The following is a 17,635-nucleotide window of genomic DNA, read 5'->3' on the forward strand; positions in this document are numbered from 1 at the left end:
AAAAAAAAAAAAAAGATGATATCGCAAGTGAAAACAAGCCATTCTCCATGAAAGAATTCCAAATTATTTAAAGACTTATTCATAGAAACACATTCTTTATATGTTAATTTACAGCCTATTCTAAATATTTCAGTAAGGTAGTCTGAAGCTATTTTGGCAATGACTGAGTCTGTTCAAACTCATTGTCAGAAATAAAGGAAAGATTTTAAAATTTATTTTTACTTTTTAAGCATTAGGAAAAAATGCCCTCTACGTTAAGGTAATCAAGGTCATTGCTCTTAGAGATTTTGGGGGTAGACTTATCAAATCCACAAGGAAGACTCTCCTAGAACTCATGGAATTAGATTACCTTTGAATTCTCACCCCAACTTTGAATAGTCACTGATTCCTTCCCTTGCTCTTTTGGTGTTTACCAAGGGGTTCCCTAAAGCCTGAGTTCATATAATTATTGGCTCAGATTGTTAGAGATCTAGGCCAGATGGCTATGGATTTCTAAAGTCCCAGTTGCTTGTGGTAGTTTCCCTAGTTTGCCTATAGGGTTTGGGGATCAGCAATTTGAAAGGGCTACAACCTTGTAAAACAGTATTATTCATGGGGGAATGTTCATCAGCGTGACCCACTGCTAAATACATTCATTATAGGCATTTCTATTCTGCACAATTTGCCACACAGCGCTGGTTTCTGGAGGGGGAAAAAGACAATGGCTTATAAAATGCTTTTGAATGCCGAAAAAGAAGGAGAGTTCACGCTGAGACTCCTCTGCTTTCTTTCTTGGAAGGAACCTTCTTAGTGACTTTAGCTGAGCTCTGCTGAGAGTAAGCAAAGTGGAAAAATCAGAAAATTAGCTTTTTTATATGTTTCTGGGGGGCAAAATAAAGAGTGGGAGAAAATAAATGGAAAAAAGTGACAGTGAGATTATGTGAAACAGCAAATCTGCAAGTGGGTGAAGACAGCTGAGGAATAATGCAAGAGGTACAAAAAAAAAAAAAAGCAGCAATAGAGCCATGATGATAAACTTAAAAGAAATTGCAGAGCAGTAAGAACATCATAAATAATCATATTTTCAAATAAGAATACCGTATCAGTTTCTGTGACCTGGATAGAGCACAAGCCTCCCATGATATTTCCTAGCATTTTGATGCACACAAAATGCAATTTTCAGCTCAGGCATTTTATTCTTCAATGTAAACAAGCTTTGGGTTCTTAAAATACATATCTGAAAAGTGCTTTCATAAATAATACATATATTATAAAAATTTGACTTGTAAACTATTGAGTCCATGTCCCCCCAGTATTCATTGTGAAGACTCACCATGTATAGATAATACCTTTTGGTAGAAAATGGCACGCTAAAGCATGAAATGCCTTTTACTCAAGGTAAATAGTATTTTTTGAAGTACAAGACAAAGAAATATCATAGCCAGTTTTGCCCCAACTCAAAGAAAGAAGTGCTATAGGGTAGAACTACAGTGGTAGTTTCAAATCCTAAGGTGCTCCTTTAAATCTTGCTAATTAGGAGAAATCAAGAGTGGAAAATAGCCCTTTTCTTATCTTCAAAGAATAAAGATGAAAGAAAAACAGAAAATGAAACCTCCTTACTTGTTCTGTTCTTTCAAACAGAGCCCCAAGAAAATCTGCTTGTGCTCACAGGAGAAAGACCCAAGTATTTACGGAGGGGGAGGGGGAAAAGGCGGTCTGAGACGCATAATTAGAAGCAAGTTTTCAAATTTTATTAAATTCCTTCACCAACAAAATGCACTTAGAGGTATTTTAAGTTAAACCAGTACTTAAAGACTATGAAAAGCAAGATGATTACATGTTTGTGGAAGAAGAAAGGGCAATTAAGAAAACAAGAACAATTTAAAATGCCATATAAATAAAGGCGACCAGAAGTTGATTTAAAGTTTTTCTTCTGTAATTTGTCTCCCTTTTGTCGTGGCACGCTCAGAGAAAGTGAATGCAGTAGATTCAAAGGAGGAGGGGGAGGAGGGAGGAGGAAGGGAGGAGCAGTGTAGGAGCGGCTCCCATCCTCCTCCCCCAGCCCCCCCCAGCCCCCCTCCNCCCCCAGCCCCCACCAGCCCCTCCTCCCCGCTCTCCCCGCCGCGCCCCCAACCCCCGCCTTCCTCCTAGCTGGTCTCTCTCCCTCTCCACCCTCCACTCTCGACCGCCCTCGCTTTGGGGACTCCATCAGCTTTTGATTTGGAAGTCCGCTGATTGGCTGGACGCGATTCAACACACGCCGGGCAAGAGAGCTTTGTCTGAGTTGAAGTGAAGTTGTACAGATTTTAGACTGGAGTCAGCAATCACGGGTGTTTAGTCTGCAGCCGACCAGAGAAAGGAAGAAAGAATCGCTCGAGAAAGATTCACTGCAGACTCTGCCGGCACCCTGTAATAGATGGATTCCGACTGCACAAGGGGGGAAACGCGGAGGTGACACTCTTCTGCCTGCAGAGAGGACAAACAGCCAAACAAATGCAAGGATCGGACTCCATGCCGTTCGTATCTGGAAGTCGTGACACGGTGTGTATAAAACAAAAGTTTGCGAGCTGTTAATTGCTGTTCTGTGTTATTAAGAGACGCTTTCAAGTTTCAAGTACCAAATGTAGCTTAGCTGTAAGTTGCCAAAGGAAGTTTGGGATTTGCTTTGCTGTTTTAACTTGGTTTGTGTGAGGAATCTCCGAAACTGACCGATGTGCCAAATGAATGCTAAAATGCACTTTAGATTTGTTTTTGCACTCCTGATGGTATCTTTCAGCTGCGATGTGCTGGGCAAGAATTTGAAATACAGGATTTATGAGGAGCAGAGGGTTGGATCAGTCATTGCAAGACTATCAGAGGATGTGGCTGATGTTTTAGTTAAGCTGCCTAATCCTTCCACTGTTCGTTTTCGAGCCATGCAAAGGGGAAATTCTCCCCTCCTTGTCGTAAATGAGGATAATGGAGAAATCAGCATAGGGGCTAAAATCGACCGTGAACAACTATGCCAGAAAAACTTGAACTGTTCCATAGAGTTTGATGTGATCACTCTCCCCACTGAGCATCTGCAGCTGTTCCATATTGAAGTCGAAGTGCTGGATATTAATGACAATTCTCCCCAGTTTTCAAGATCTGTCATACCTATTGAGATATCTGAGAGTGCAGCGGTTGGGACTCGCATCCCCCTGGACAGTGCCTTTGATCCAGATGTTGGGGAAAATTCCCTCCACACATACTCCCTCTCTGCCAATGATTTTTTTAATATTGAGGTTCGGACCAGGACTGATGGAGCCAAGTATGCAGAACTCATAGTGGTCAGAGAGCTGGATCGGGAGCTGAAGTCAAGCTATGAGCTTCAGCTCACTGCCTCAGACATGGGGGTGCCTCAGAGGTCTGGCTCATCCATACTAAAAATAAGCATTTCCGACTCCAATGACAACAGCCCTGCTTTTGAGCAGCAGTCTTATATAATACAACTCTTAGAAAACTCCCCCGTTGGCACTTTGCTCCTTGATCTGAATGCCACTGATCCAGATGAGGGCGCTAATGGGAAAATTGTATATTCCTTCAGCAGTCATGTGTCTCCCAAAATTATAGAGACTTTTAAAATCGATTCAGAAAGAGGACATTTGACTCTTTTCAAACAAGTGGATTATGAAATCACCAAATCCTATGAGATTGATGTTCAGGCTCAAGATTTGGGTCCAAATTCAATCCCAGCTCACTGCAAAATTATAATCAAGGTTGTGGATGTTAATGACAATAAGCCTGAAATTAACATAAACCTCATGTCCCCTGGAAAAGAAGAAATATCTTATATCTTTGAAGGGGATCCTATTGACACATTTGTTGCTTTGGTCAGGGTTCAGGACAAGGATTCTGGGCTGAATGGAGAAATAGTTTGTAAGCTTCATGGACACGGTCACTTTAAACTTCAGAAGACTTATGAAAACAATTATTTAATCTTGACAAATGCCACACTGGATAGAGAAAAGAGATCTGAATACAGTTTGACCGTAATCGCTGAGGACAAAGGGACACCCGGTCTTTCTACAGTGAAACATTTTACTGTTCAGATCAATGATATAAATGACAATCCACCCCACTTCCAGAGAAGTCGATATGAATTTGCAATCTCCGAGAATAACTCGCCAGGGGCGTATATCACCACTGTTACAGCCACAGATCCTGATCTTGGAGAAAACGGCCAGGTTACATATACCATTTTGGAGAGTTTTATCCTGGGAAGTTCCATAACTACATATGTAACCATTGACCCATCTAACGGAGCCATCTATGCCCTCAGAATCTTTGATCATGAGGAAGTGAGTCAGATCACTTTTGTGGTTGAAGCAAGAGATGGAGGAAGTCCCAAGCAGCTAGCAAGCAATACCACAGTTGTGCTCACCATCATTGATGAAAATGACAACGTCCCTGTGGTTATAGGGCCTGTACTGCGCAATAACACTGCCGAAATCTCCATACCCAAAGGGGCTGAGAGTGGCTTCCATGTCACAAGAATACGGGCCATTGACAGAGACTCTGGTGTGAACGCTGAACTCAGTTGCTCCATCATAGCAGGTAATGAGGAGAATGTCTTTTTAATTGACCCACGGTCATGTGACATCCATACCAACGTGAGCATGGAATCTGTTTCCTACACAGAGTGGGAGCTCTCAGTTATCATCCAGGACAAAGGCAATCCTCAGCTACATACCAAAGTCCTTCTGAAGTGTATGATCTTTGAATATGCAGAGTCAGTGACGAGTACAGCAATGACCTCAGTAAGCCAGGCATCTTTGGATGTCTCCATGATTATAATTATTTCCTTAGGAGCAATTTGTGCGGTGTTGTTGGTTATTATGGTGCTGTTTGCAACTAGGTGTAACCGAGAAAAGAAGGACACTAGATCCTACAACTGCAGGGTAGCCGAATCCACTTACCAGCACCACCCAAAAAGGCCATCCAGGCAGATTCACAAAGGGGACATTACACTGGTGCCGACCATGAATGGCACTCTGCCCATCAGATCTCATCACAGATCATCTCCATCTTCATCTCCGACCTTGGAAAGAGGGCAGATGGGCAGCCGGCAGAGTCACCACAGTCACCAGTCCCTCAACAGTTTGGTGACAATCTCATCCAACCACGTGCCAGAGAATTTCTCACTAGAACTCACCCATGCCACTCCTGCTGTTGAGGTAAGATCATACCCTGCACCAATTCACTGATCAAGTCAGCTGTTAGTGTTCAGAAGTTGTGTATGTGCTAGTTCTTAAATATTTCCATTAGGAAGTAAACAATAGTAACAATATTCAAATTAAACAGGATACAAGTTGCATTAAGTGTATGTAGCAAGTATACATACTTTAGCTGACTGTTTTGTTTTTCTTAAAGAATTTGCTTACATGTATTATGTATAATATTGAAAAATAAATGTGAAGCTCCCAAATGAGTATCTAATTAGCAAACCCTTGCTTCCCAGATTAAGATACTGGAAGCCAAAAATAAAAGGACTTGCCTTATTCTCATGGTTGTGGTTTCTACTAACCCCCCCCAAAACCAAACCAAACCAAACAACAACAACAAAAAACCCCACAAAACTGAGGCCTCCAGAATGCCATCTGAATGCATGCCACATTTGTGTAACTTTTGAAATTTTTCTGACATTATTTTAGCTGCATGTGTTCGAATGTTGTATTTTACAACATTTTTTCACATATTTTTATCACTGATCACTTTCATCTGAGCTGAAAAATAAAGGAAATCAATCTGTTATTTATCAAGGAGTTCTCTTTCCAAAAGAAAAAGTCAGTGTATGAGATCATTCAAATCTCTCTGGGATGTATGCAGTTATGTGTGGTGGCTGCCTGGGTAGTCGGCCACATTCCAGCGTGTGTAAATCTTTAAAACAGAGATAACATGTTCAATTCATTAGGATGAAATAGTGAGCAACTGCTTTTCCTTGCTTCAAGCTTGTGAGTATTTGGGGGCTTGTTTCCAGAAATCAGTTCTGTCTATTTGGTTTCCAGCAGGTCTCCCAGCTTCTTTCAATGCTTCACCAGGGACAATATCAGCCAAGGCCAAGTTTTCGAGGAAACAAATATTCCAGGAGCTATAGGTATGAATTCTCCTCCTGTTCCCTATTGAGTCCCACTAACATGAATGCTGAAGTGTAAAAACCTTCCTTTCTCTGATTCATCCTTCTAGATATGCCCTCCAAGACATGGACAAATTTAGCTTGAAAGACAGTGGCCGTGGTGACAGTGAAGCAGGAGACAGTGATTATGATTTGGGGCGAGATTCACCAATAGATAGGCTGCTGGGTGAAGGATTCAGTGACCTGTTTCTTACAGATGGAAGAATTCCAGCAGGTAAGAAGGTAGTGACAGATGACAAATCCTTAGTTTCAGATCTGCTACACCAATGAAGTGAACTGTTTTTCCCATGCTTGTATTTTTCTTTGTCCTTTGCACTGAAGTGTCTGTCATCTGTACACTCTTAGCAATGAACATGACCTGGCACACTTCAGAATCATTTTCTTAAAATTCTTATGAAGCAGTTGGTAGAGAAGGAGTAAGCAAGAGAGCCTATCAAGACAAGAAGGAAGGAGTGGGGAGAGGAGGATAGAAAACCACACCCCTTCTTTCCTCTTCCTGCCCCGTCCAGGACTGCCACAGGACACTCTTGAGCAACTCTTTATAAAATTACTGGGTGGTTGTTGTTATTCAAACAGCCTGTTTTGGTGCCTAGTGGTGAACTAGACTATAATTTGGAGGACACAAATTTCCTGTGATGGGAACCAACTCACAGAATCAGAGATTAAAATACACTAGGAAATGGTCCACTTCTATCACCAAAAATAGGACAAAGAATGCATCTTTGTAGGTGGTAAGCACAGAATATTTTTGCCACCTTTCATTTTCTATCTGCACCGTAGTGGAAGGGGAACAGGAGTTTAAGAGGGGAATTTATAAGTACGTAGCTAGCTGGAGGAGATCCTAGTAAGTTATGAGCCACATCTTCCTTAGAGTCCCTCCTCTCCAGTTGTTCAGTAGAAACTCTCTGAACCAACTGGGTAAATCCTGACTACGTCATTGTAGCAATCCTGTTACTAGAGACTGTGATGGTAAATCAATCTTAGGAACACAGAAATGTTGCTTTGGCTACTTACTGTTTCTAAATCCCAGGGAATGTTGATCAAATGACTGCCATTTGATAAATGAAAGGAAGGTGGAGCAAAACTATGACCAGTCTGAGTTCCATCAAACATCCATTTTCTAAACAGAGAAGTAAGAGAGTTTAGGAAATAGTCATGAGTGAGCTTCAGAAGCCACGGAAATGCAGGTGAAAGCACGGCATAGAAAGTTCTAGTGGTAGTGGCAGCAGTTGCCACCCGCAGTAACCATTATGTTGCAGCACTTACCCAGGCCCCATGAGGACTTTGGGACCTGCGTTCTGTCTCCTAACACTTCGACAGACACAGGAATTAGTAGTGGGGTGGTGGCAAGAGTAGTGTTCTTGTTTTTTGTGGTGTTTTTTTGTTTGTTTGTTTAGGTTTGAAAACTGAAGCTTATAAAGGTTAAAAAATGTGTCCCAAATCAGGCAGTTTGTACATGGTAGAGGAGGGATTTGAACCAATCCCCACACTCTTAAACACTAACTTAGTAAGAGTAATATGAAGCAACAGTTTAAAAAAAAGGTTCAGTGATGTATTTGTTCTTATATTCTTAAGTCTCACTACTGTCTATGAAATGATGGAATGCTGCCTATTTTATTATGATATTACAGTACTAGGTACACATCTAGATACGCATCTCCGGCAGGGTGATTGTCTGGAAAGGGCTTCTAGTAGCATTGAGGGCAACGGTGTATACGAGAACCAATATTTGCACAGTAGTGTCTTTGTTTCTTTGTTTTATTCATAGACTCCCTATTTAAAGGAAGAAAATAAGCCTCTGAAAATCTAGTGGGATATATACAGCCTCAGAAACTTGCTCAAAGAGAATCACTTTTATTATTTTTACCAATGAAATGAAAGAATCGTCTGGCTGAATTTCTGTGATTCAATGATCCTGATGGAACTCTAATGTTGAATATTGACCCCCAATTTTGAATAATGTGATTTCCTAACCTACATTATTTCATAAAACAGAAAAGTAGTATAATGGGCATAACATCAGTATTATGTAAGTTATTAAAGTGTATGAAGTCTGTTCATTGAAATTTTGATATATTGGCAGAGTTAAAAGGAAAATAACTTTCCCTACTTAGATAACCTTTCCATTTGGGAGCCTCAATGATGCCTAAAATCCTTTTTAATTCTGAAATTGTGCAATTGTAACAGCTAATCTGTTTTAGAAAAAGGCAAGACTTCTCTTTCACTCTTTCAGAGCTTCTAACACCAGATATGTTCATGGCAGGAGAGTTATCTAATGCTTGCATTAAAAAAATAAGATAAAAATCAATGTTAATAAAACCATTGAGGAAACAATGGGTAAAGTCTAGGGTATAGTGAGTCTTATTTAGTGAGTGGCTTTAGGCTCCTTATAAGTTAACGTTTCTTTTCAAAGCTAGAGGTTCACTTTTATATTGTCAGTAGTAACACCACTTAATATATACACAGTCCTTTAAAAAACTCTGTATGTGCAGAATCATACTTAATCTGGGTGCATAGCAGGAGAGCTGTATTGCTGGTATATGGTGTTGTTTTACAATAGACACATTTCTTTCTCACTGGCTACTCGCCTCCATGTGGGGAAAGCATTCTGGTGGCACAGAGCACCGAGATCTCACCAGTGATTTATAAAGTATTTTAAGCTTTATTCATGTCTGGCAACTATGGAAAGAAATGTGCACATTGAGTATCTATACAGAGATAACCATCCTTTAATTATGACCATCATTCTGATGATACTTCAACCATTTTCTGGTTTATTATTCATTCTGGCAGCTTCTGCCAGCACATTAGGGTATAAAACTTGTGCTTCGTAAACTTATATTCCCAGGAAATAGCCCAAGTAGAAAAAAAAATGCAAGTCCACATCTGAATGCCATTAACAGAATCAGTACAGTCTTCAAAAGCATGTATATTTTTAGGACTTAAGCATCTTATTCCAACTATTTTTCTGCACTAAACTGTGGTCAAATATAGATTATGCTATGTTGCATTGCCTGCCAACAAGGTCATTTCTGGTCATTCATTCTATTAATTCCCACAGAAATATCCTGCATTCTGAACAGTAAAATCAGCAAGCATTTTTGTCTGTTAGCTCATGTTTGTCAACGTACTTTCATCCTTACTCATTCAACTTTGAACTACAGTGCTACACATATTCCTGCAAAATTTCCATTTTCCCAATCTATCAGCTGCACCAGAATGATTTACAAAGGCTCTTGATTTTGTTTCTTCTTCTTTACTGGGCTCATTCCACTTTTCATTAATCTACCATCTGTGATTACTTAACTCAAACATTTCTCTTTAATTCCATGTTCTGTCCATTGTCATGGCTGGTATCCCAGTTCTAGCCTTTTCTTCCGTGGCTGGTTTACTGTACCAGCACACAAGCTGATACTCTCTCTCTAGCACCTCCTCTCTTTGTCAAATATTTCTTTTATGCAGCTTGAACAACTTTTGCAGAACATTTTAATTTACCTTTTTTTGGGTTCAAAGTCAGTAATTGACTTTTGTTGCCCAGCAACACCTAATAAAACTACTTCTCTTGGCATTCCAAGGCCAATAAAGTCTACTCCTAGCTTATTAACTCTCCATTTTGGCTTTTTTTTTTTTTTTGGTATCTTTTTTAATAGGCAGAGCCATCGCTTCACATAACACATCAGTCTTTTGCTCATGTTGCCTTTCTTCCGGAAAAAAACTGGCTTCTTTTCACTGTGTCTGAGTCCTTTTCTTCTCTCAAAATTCGTTTCAGGTTTCTCTTCCTTTAACTACTGCAGCCTCCACGTTCCCTCTTTTTTTTTCCCTTTCTTGACATGCCCTCAGCATCATATAGGTTGGCATTTTAACTGGGCGTTTAGGGCTTCATTTGTTACACTGGACTCAGAACTGGATCGGAAACCATTTGCGAACAGGGAGCTATCATATCACTTTGCACATGGCAGGCCCTGAAGACATAACCGATTGGTTACTCAGTAACTAATGGCTTGATAGACATTAGGCCCAGGTTTTTTACTTCTTCTTCTGTTGTTAGGTGCTACCTACAAGGTATAGTACAGTCACAGAATTGATAGTCATGTGGGAAAGAGGAGTTCTCTGCTTCCTCACATCCTCCCCTTCCCAGAGGAAATTGAACCACCTGGCCACCTTCAAGAAGAGACAGAAAGATTAGCCACATGCACCACTTGCCAGTAAGTTCTAACTTATTGGCTGTGGTATGGAACCTCTGTGGCACTGAATTATGTGTACACTGAGAATGTTTTTAAATAGTTGAGTCTCCAGGGAAAAGGTTGACAATATCAATGAAACTGAAATGCCCTATTTTGTGCCACTGCCCCCTCCCATCTCTATGATTTTTCCCAACCTTCTCTCCATTAGCTTTTCTTCATCAATGTTTCCTACTTTATGAGTTTGAAAAATTGTATGTTAATTTATTATTTTATAATTAAAGCTCCACTTATTTACTGCAAAGTTGAAAAATAGCATTCCCTGTTTTAAAAATCCCTGTAACCAAATTACTTTTGAACATGAACTATCATTTTAGTCATCCAGATTGTATTTTTGGTTATGTGTTCATTATATTCAGGTCTTTAGAAAATTGAGCATATGCAGGATTCTTAGAAGCCTATGTCATTTTTCCTTACCCCCGTCATTAAATATTAAAAGAAAACAAAGCCAATCAAACAATCAAACAATTAAGTCCTTCCCACAGAGTTAAAGGCCAGGAAAGAAATGAAAGGTGTCATCAGATCTGTTTCCCTTCCTTCTAACAGGATGTGTGTAAGACAAGATAGATCTCTTCTCAATTTTCAGAGACCCAGGGAATTAGGGAAAAAACTTCATTACCACTTTGAGAATTATTTCACTGCTGAGAAAATCTCACTGCTATTAAGGCATTCTAGTTACTTTTGACTCCTTTTGGTTTCGTCCACATTAAACGATGAGCAATAGTTGGAAAATATTTCCAAACAGTAATAACGCATGAAGTCAGTACATCTAAACATGGTTTTATTCTTAAATCATCCATCCTTATTTAAACTTAGCCTTTCTTCACAGCAAAAGTACACAAGGATTCTTAGAATTTGCCCTTTGTCTTACCCACAGTTGGCACTCACGCTATCTCTGCATTTTCCCTACTTTCTTTGTGTTTTTAGCTTTCCTGCCGATCAGACTTTTGTTCTCACCCAGTACACTTGCTGTCATTTTTGTTCTCTCGGATTAACCCTTTCTCTATTAAGAACCGAGGTCCAGAGTTGATGAGGTATAAAACAGAACTATCTCTGAAGTTGAAGTGATGAAGGGCAGTGACTTCCGCTCCTTTCAACAAAGTCCTCCATTTCTTCTTCTTTTTTTTTTTTTTAGGAGAGGGAGGGAAGGTGGGGTTAGAGGGAGAAACAGAGAGAGAAAGAGAGAATCTTAAGTTGGACATGGAGCCTGACACAGGGCTTGATCTCACAACCCTGAGATCATGACCTGAACTAAAATCAAGAGTTAGACACTTAACAGACTCAGCCACCTAGGTGCCCATTTCTCTTTTTCTGAGAGGCAACATTTACTCTTCACTTTCCTTTTTTTGTGCATAAATCTTTTTTAACATTTTATTTTATTCCATAAGGACACCTAACATGAGATCTACCCTCAACAAATTTTTAATTGTACAATACAGTATTGGTAACTATACGTACAATGTTGTATAGCAGATCTCCAGAACTTATTTATCTTGCTTAACCAAAACTTGATGCCCATTGACTAGCAGTGGCCCATTTCCCCAACCCCTCTCCTCCACACACCCTTTTAGCAACCGCCATTCCACTCTTGGATTCTATGAGTTTGTTCACTTTAGATACCTTATATACATAGAATCATGCAGTATATGTCCTGTGACCAGCTTATTTCACTAAGTATAATGTCCTCAAGATTCATCCATGTTGTCACATAATGTAGACTTTTCTTCCTATTTTAAGGCTAAATAATCTTCCATTGTATGCATATACTACATTTTCTGTAGCCATTCATCTGTTGGTGGGCATTCAGGTTGTTGTCACATCTGGCTATTGTGAATAGTGCTGCAGTGAACAGGGGAGAGCTATATTTCTTTGAGATCCTGATTTCAATTCTTTTAGATAAATACCCAGAAGTGGGATTGCTGGGTAATATGGTAGTTATAGTTTTAGTTTTTTGAGGAACTTCTGTATTGTTTTCCATAGTGGCTGCACCATTTTGTGTTCTCAGCAACAAGTATTCTAATTTCATTACATCTTTGCCAATATGTTATTTTTCTTTTTATAACAGACATCCTGACAGATTGAAGTGATATCTCCTTGTGGTTTTGATTTACATTCCCCTGATGATTAGAAAATATATCGTGAATGCTTATTCTATTCAGACACATTACCTGGTGCTGGGGATACAGCAATAAACACAATAGAATACTGGCATTCCCTGATGAAAGATTTAACATTGTTCAAGAATCATCTTTTTTGGGGTCACCTGGGTGGCTCAGTCGTTAGGCATCTGCCTTCAGCTCAGGGCGTGATCCCGGCATTCTGGGTTCGAGCCCCGCATCGGGCTCCTCCGCTGGGAGCCTGCTTCTTCCTCTCCCACTCCCCCCTGCTTGTGTTCCCTCTCTCGCTGGCTGTCTCTCTCTCTGTCAAAAAAATAAATAAAATCTTAAAAAAAAAAATCATGTTTTTTCACAGTAATTTGGGAAGAAGAGAAATCTTTCCTAAGTGGCCAGATCTAGAGAATTAGCTCTGAATAGATAGGTATGGTTGATATCAATCTAGTTTTCATTCAAATATAAGATAATTACTTTTCATTTTCTGCATCCTGTCACTTGCTCTAAAAATAAAATCATGATACCGAAGAGACCTAACTGTCACTGAGATAGATGGTTTGTGGAGTACATTTTACATTTTTATATTCCTTCATTGTTATGTAGTTTAGTTATTGTATTTGGCAAATTTAGAAATCGTTCTCCTTTTTATTTTCTGCTTTGCTAATATCATCTATTATTTTCTATGAGTGTGGCCACTCACATTCCAGGAGGGCATTATAACAACTGGAAGAGATAACCAATGGATTTGTTAAATCCCTCAGCTTTTGATGACTTGTCCATCTATTTGAATTTCAAACTTTTAAAAGAAGACTTCTTAACAGACTAACTATGGATACCTGGTAGTTGAGGACAATGTGCAGTGCTATTTTAAGTAACAAATCAATAAATAATCCAGAATACATTAGAGAGAGACTAATAAGGATAATAACCTGATAGCTTATTATATTCCCAATGCCTCCATTAAAAGTAAAGTTGGTCAGATAGACCTCAATATCTAGAAAGCTACTCATAGGTATTACTCAAAAATTATCTGGTGGCATTCTAAAATTATGAATTTCACCTTACAGCCCTGGGTTTTTGAGAATTTATGTTCAGCAAAGATTCCATTACCATACCTTTGCTCTTTGTCAGTCATCCTCATGTATAAGTTATAAATCCATTTCTCATTACCTGAGTAGCAGAAATATTATTATTGAGAAGTGTGTGAGCCATAAACCTCCTTTCCTTACTTGATAAACGGGGGGGGGGGGGGGGGGGAGTCCATAAAACTGATATTTAAATTAAATCCATAAGTGTAGTCCATTTAATGTGTAAAATAACGGGTATCATGGTCGTGGTTTAAAACTGTCTCGTTCTATTTTTTTAAAAACTGAAATTACATTTTTCTATCGTTTTGAGTTACGCTAAGCATGATCCATGAATCCCTATTGTTTCCCTTGGTGTAGCTATGAGGCTTTGCACGGAGGAGTGCAGGGTGCTGGGACACTCTGACCAGTGCTGGATGCCACCGATGCCCTCGCCGTCCTCCGACTACCGGAGTAACATGTTCATTCCGGGGGAGGAATTCCCAGCGCAGCCCCAGCAGCAGCATCCCCATCAGAGTCTTGAGGATGACACCCAGCCTGCAGATTCCGGGGAGAAGAAGAAGAGTTTCTCCACCTTTGGGAAGGACTCTCCAAACGATGAGGACTCCGGGGACGCCAGCACCTCCTCTCTGCTCTCGGAAATGAGCAGTGTGTTCCAGCGCCTCCTCCCCCCTTCCCTGGACACCTACGCGGAGTGCAGCGAGGGGGATCGCTCCAACTCTCTGGAACGCCGGAAGGGACCTCTGGCAGCCAAGACTGTGGGTTACCCGCAAGGCGTGGCCGCCTGGGCAGCCAGTACACACTTTCAAAATCCCACCAACAACTCTGGTCCCCCCGTTGGAACTCACTCCAGTGTGCAGCCTTCTTCAAAATGGCTGCCGGCCATGGAGGAGATCCCCGAAAATTACGAAGAAGATGATTTTGACAATGTGCTCAACCACCTCAATGACGGGAAACACGAACTCATGGATGCCAGTGAGCTGGTGGCTGAGATTAACAAACTGCTTCAAGATGTTCGCCAGAGCTAGGAGGTTTGAGCGAAGCGTTTTTGTTTCCATATACATGGAAAGAGGGGACGGAGAAAACCCTGAAAGAACTGGCATTGCCAAATAGTTGCATTTATCATAAATGTGTCTGTGTATATTGAATATTAAATACTGTATTTTCGTATGTACACAATGCAAGTGTGATTATTTTAATCTGTATTTTAAAAATACATTTGTACCTTATATTTATGTGTAATTTAACAGACAAATTTTATTTTTTTACTCCCATGACAAACATGTCTTTCCTAATCATGTAGAAACTAGCCACTGTTCAAATAGGATATGGTAGTGAACCACAAAGTGTAAAGGCACTGTGTAGATTAGTTATGCTGGGGAAGAAATTGCTATGCTGTAGGAACAGCCCCACTAAAGCATTATACGATTCTTAGTTTCATTAAGTGATCCAGTTTCTTTTTTCAATACTTAAAAAATAAAATTAAGCATCAATAAAAATGTTAAACTATTTTATTATTATCATTATTTTTACCGTTCTCTGCTAGTTCTGATAGTTCAATTACAGCAAAAATGAAACGAGGTGAAATTTCATTTTAGGGCTGGGAAGTATCTTTTACAGACAATGATGAAAATAGGGCTAGAGTCAGTGCTTCCTAACCCCCAGGGTCCTACTATTCTGGGCAGTCACACTGGCCTGTTCTTGAGAATATTTCTCCTGAAGTATTACTGTCTATTTGTAATCAAGGTAAAGAATGAATTTCATTCCATTCTTGTAACAGTAGACATGTTCCAAGGAAATGGAATCTGTCCTTTAAATGGGTAACGGTATGCGTTCTAACAGCAAAAAGTATTAGTGGACAAAGACCGTTATGTCAGTGTCCCTCCTAGGGTAGTAAATGTAACTGATTTATTCTGAAACTGTTCTATTTGAATCTTCCACTCTCCTCTCACAATACTTGAACATTTTTTATCTTTTGCAATGTTTTTGCTATAACTATTCACTTTTAGCTTTTTCTCCAGTGCATGACCTCATATTTTTGCTTTTATTTTTAGTATAAGAACATTTATAAAATTATGCTTTTGTTATTGCAATTCTGTTGTACTTGTTGTGTGACAAACAACAAATTCTTTAATTATTGTGCTGTTTTCTCTCTGTGTGGAATGCCTTGGAAAAGGAGATCGTTATTATGACTGTTCTCATTTATGACCAAATTTCTATTAATGTTATTTCTATGAATACACTATCTTGATTGTACTCTTCAGAAACTTTTGCTGTCAATGAAAATAAAAGGAAAATTAGAGTAAAGCTAAAGAACTGTCCATAAATCAGAGTCCTGTTCTTACATTCTTAATGTTCAAAAGCTTTGCATGAAGGATTTCCTTCATGAGAGGATAATTCAGTGTTGAATTTTGAATGATAAAGGGGGAACATTCAGCTGGCTTGGCAAACAAGAAAAACACAATGGAAAAGGAATGAATTTGAGACCTGTAATGGGAATGAAAGAAGTCTACCATATTCCCAGTAGATTAAAGAATTTAAATGCATTTGAAGTGTAAGGGGAAAAAAAAAAGAATAATCAAATAGTAACCGCTTGAACATTTTTCAAATTAAAAAAAAAATTCTTTCTCAGAACATTTTGTATTAAGTTGGGTCAAAAAAATGTGCCTTACAATGTTTCCAAGAGGTGAAAATATTATCCTCCTTGGTTTACTAGCAGGCAATTGAAATATGAAGAAAGTTAAATAGCCTAAAGAGGCTAAACTCAGATATTTTACATCTCAAATGAGCACCCCATCAAATAGATGTGTTATGTCTTCTGAAAGGCACATTTTCCTTTATAGGAGGGATTGCAGTTACAAGGGAAATTTCCATTTATTTTTCAGTAGATTGCACACACAAATGCTAACCACATTTAAAAACATTTTTTTTCAAATTCACTTCCTTTGAGTGCATATTATCATTAAGAAACAAATTTTCATAACTTTGCTGTTCTTAATTTAAAGCACCACTAGTAATTAGGAAGCAAAGCTGGAAATCAATGTTTAAGTAATGTGAAGTAAATAAAATACAATATTATATTAAATAACAAAATCTTTGTGTATTGTCTGTATAGTAGATGTTCCACCTTTCAGACTCCTTGCCTCTCCAGGCTTCTCCACTTATTATGGCTTTCCAGATCCACAGGTAAAGGGGATACTAGTGCAAGATTTTCACTTTTCGCTCCTGTCCCTTTCACAGATAATATAATCTCAGTGAAAGTTCAACTGTCTGGTGCTATCATAGCAATTTAACCTTTCCTCAAGTTTACCTTTTCTCTTCTTTGATACCATGCCCCTCACACTGAAAGAGCTGAAAAGCACTTAAACCAAGGAGGTTCTTTTCTCCAGTCATGATTTCTTAATCCCATTGGCCCCATTCAGTTCCTTTAAATGTTCATCAATGTATATATATAGAGAGAGCAAGTGAGCAGGAACAGAGGGAGGGGCAGAAGGAGAGGGACAAGCTGATTCTTCATTGAGCAGGGGCTTGATCCCAAGACCCCTAACTGAGATCATACCTGAGCCAAAGTCAAATGCATAACCAACTGAGCCATGCAGGCACCCCAGTGATCATCTTCTTTTAATAGGATCATCTTCCAAAAATGTAATTCAATACTGAATCTGTTGCTTAATTAATCTTCTTTTTAAATGTTTATTTATAGGATGATTAGAATTGGGTTTCTTCAAATTCTTACAGGTTATTAATATTGTTATTCATTTATCATTTCTTTCTTTCTTGGTATTTAGTAGATGAGATTTTTGACTTTATTAATCATTTAAATTCTTGCTTCTGTCATACATCTGTCAAATGTACCACTTGCCAATAGATAACTAACTATTCAGGCAAAAAATGGTTAAGTTACTTTTACTGGAGTTCCTGAAGAAGTCTCATTTGTGAAAATCAACTTAGAATCCTTGTTTCATTGCTTTGATACCAACTAATGTCAGAAAATATTCAAAAGTGAGTTTGAATTATTGGCACATCAAAATTCAAACATTGTGAATCTACTTAAAAATTAGT

General features: G+C 39.0%; 1 protein-coding gene across 2 annotated transcripts; it reads left to right on the forward strand.

Annotated features, from left to right (window-relative positions):
- The first annotated feature begins 2,159 nt into the window (after positions 1–2,159).
- PCDH18 (protocadherin 18) lies at positions 2,160–16,575 on the forward strand. Of its 2 annotated transcripts, none has more exons than XM_002926608.4 (4): positions 2,160–5,177; positions 6,009–6,097; positions 6,187–6,350; positions 13,934–16,575. In XM_002926608.4, the coding sequence occupies exons 1-4, from the start codon at positions 2,691–2,693 to the stop codon at positions 14,599–14,601; spliced, it is 3,408 nt and encodes a 1,135-aa protein (XP_002926654.2). In that variant the 5' UTR covers positions 2,160–2,690; the 3' UTR covers positions 14,602–16,575. The 2 variants fall into 2 exon arrangements, with proteins under 2 accessions (XP_002926654.2, XP_011232363.2); XM_011234061.3 differs by having other exon boundaries at positions 2,161–5,177; positions 6,012–6,097; positions 13,934–16,574.
- Positions 16,576–17,635: the final 1,060 nt, after the last annotated feature.

Source organism: Ailuropoda melanoleuca, chromosome 5, assembly GCF_002007445.2.
Source record: "Ailuropoda melanoleuca isolate Jingjing chromosome 5, ASM200744v2, whole genome shotgun sequence".
NCBI classification, from domain to species: Eukaryota; Metazoa; Chordata; class Mammalia; order Carnivora; family Ursidae; genus Ailuropoda; species Ailuropoda melanoleuca.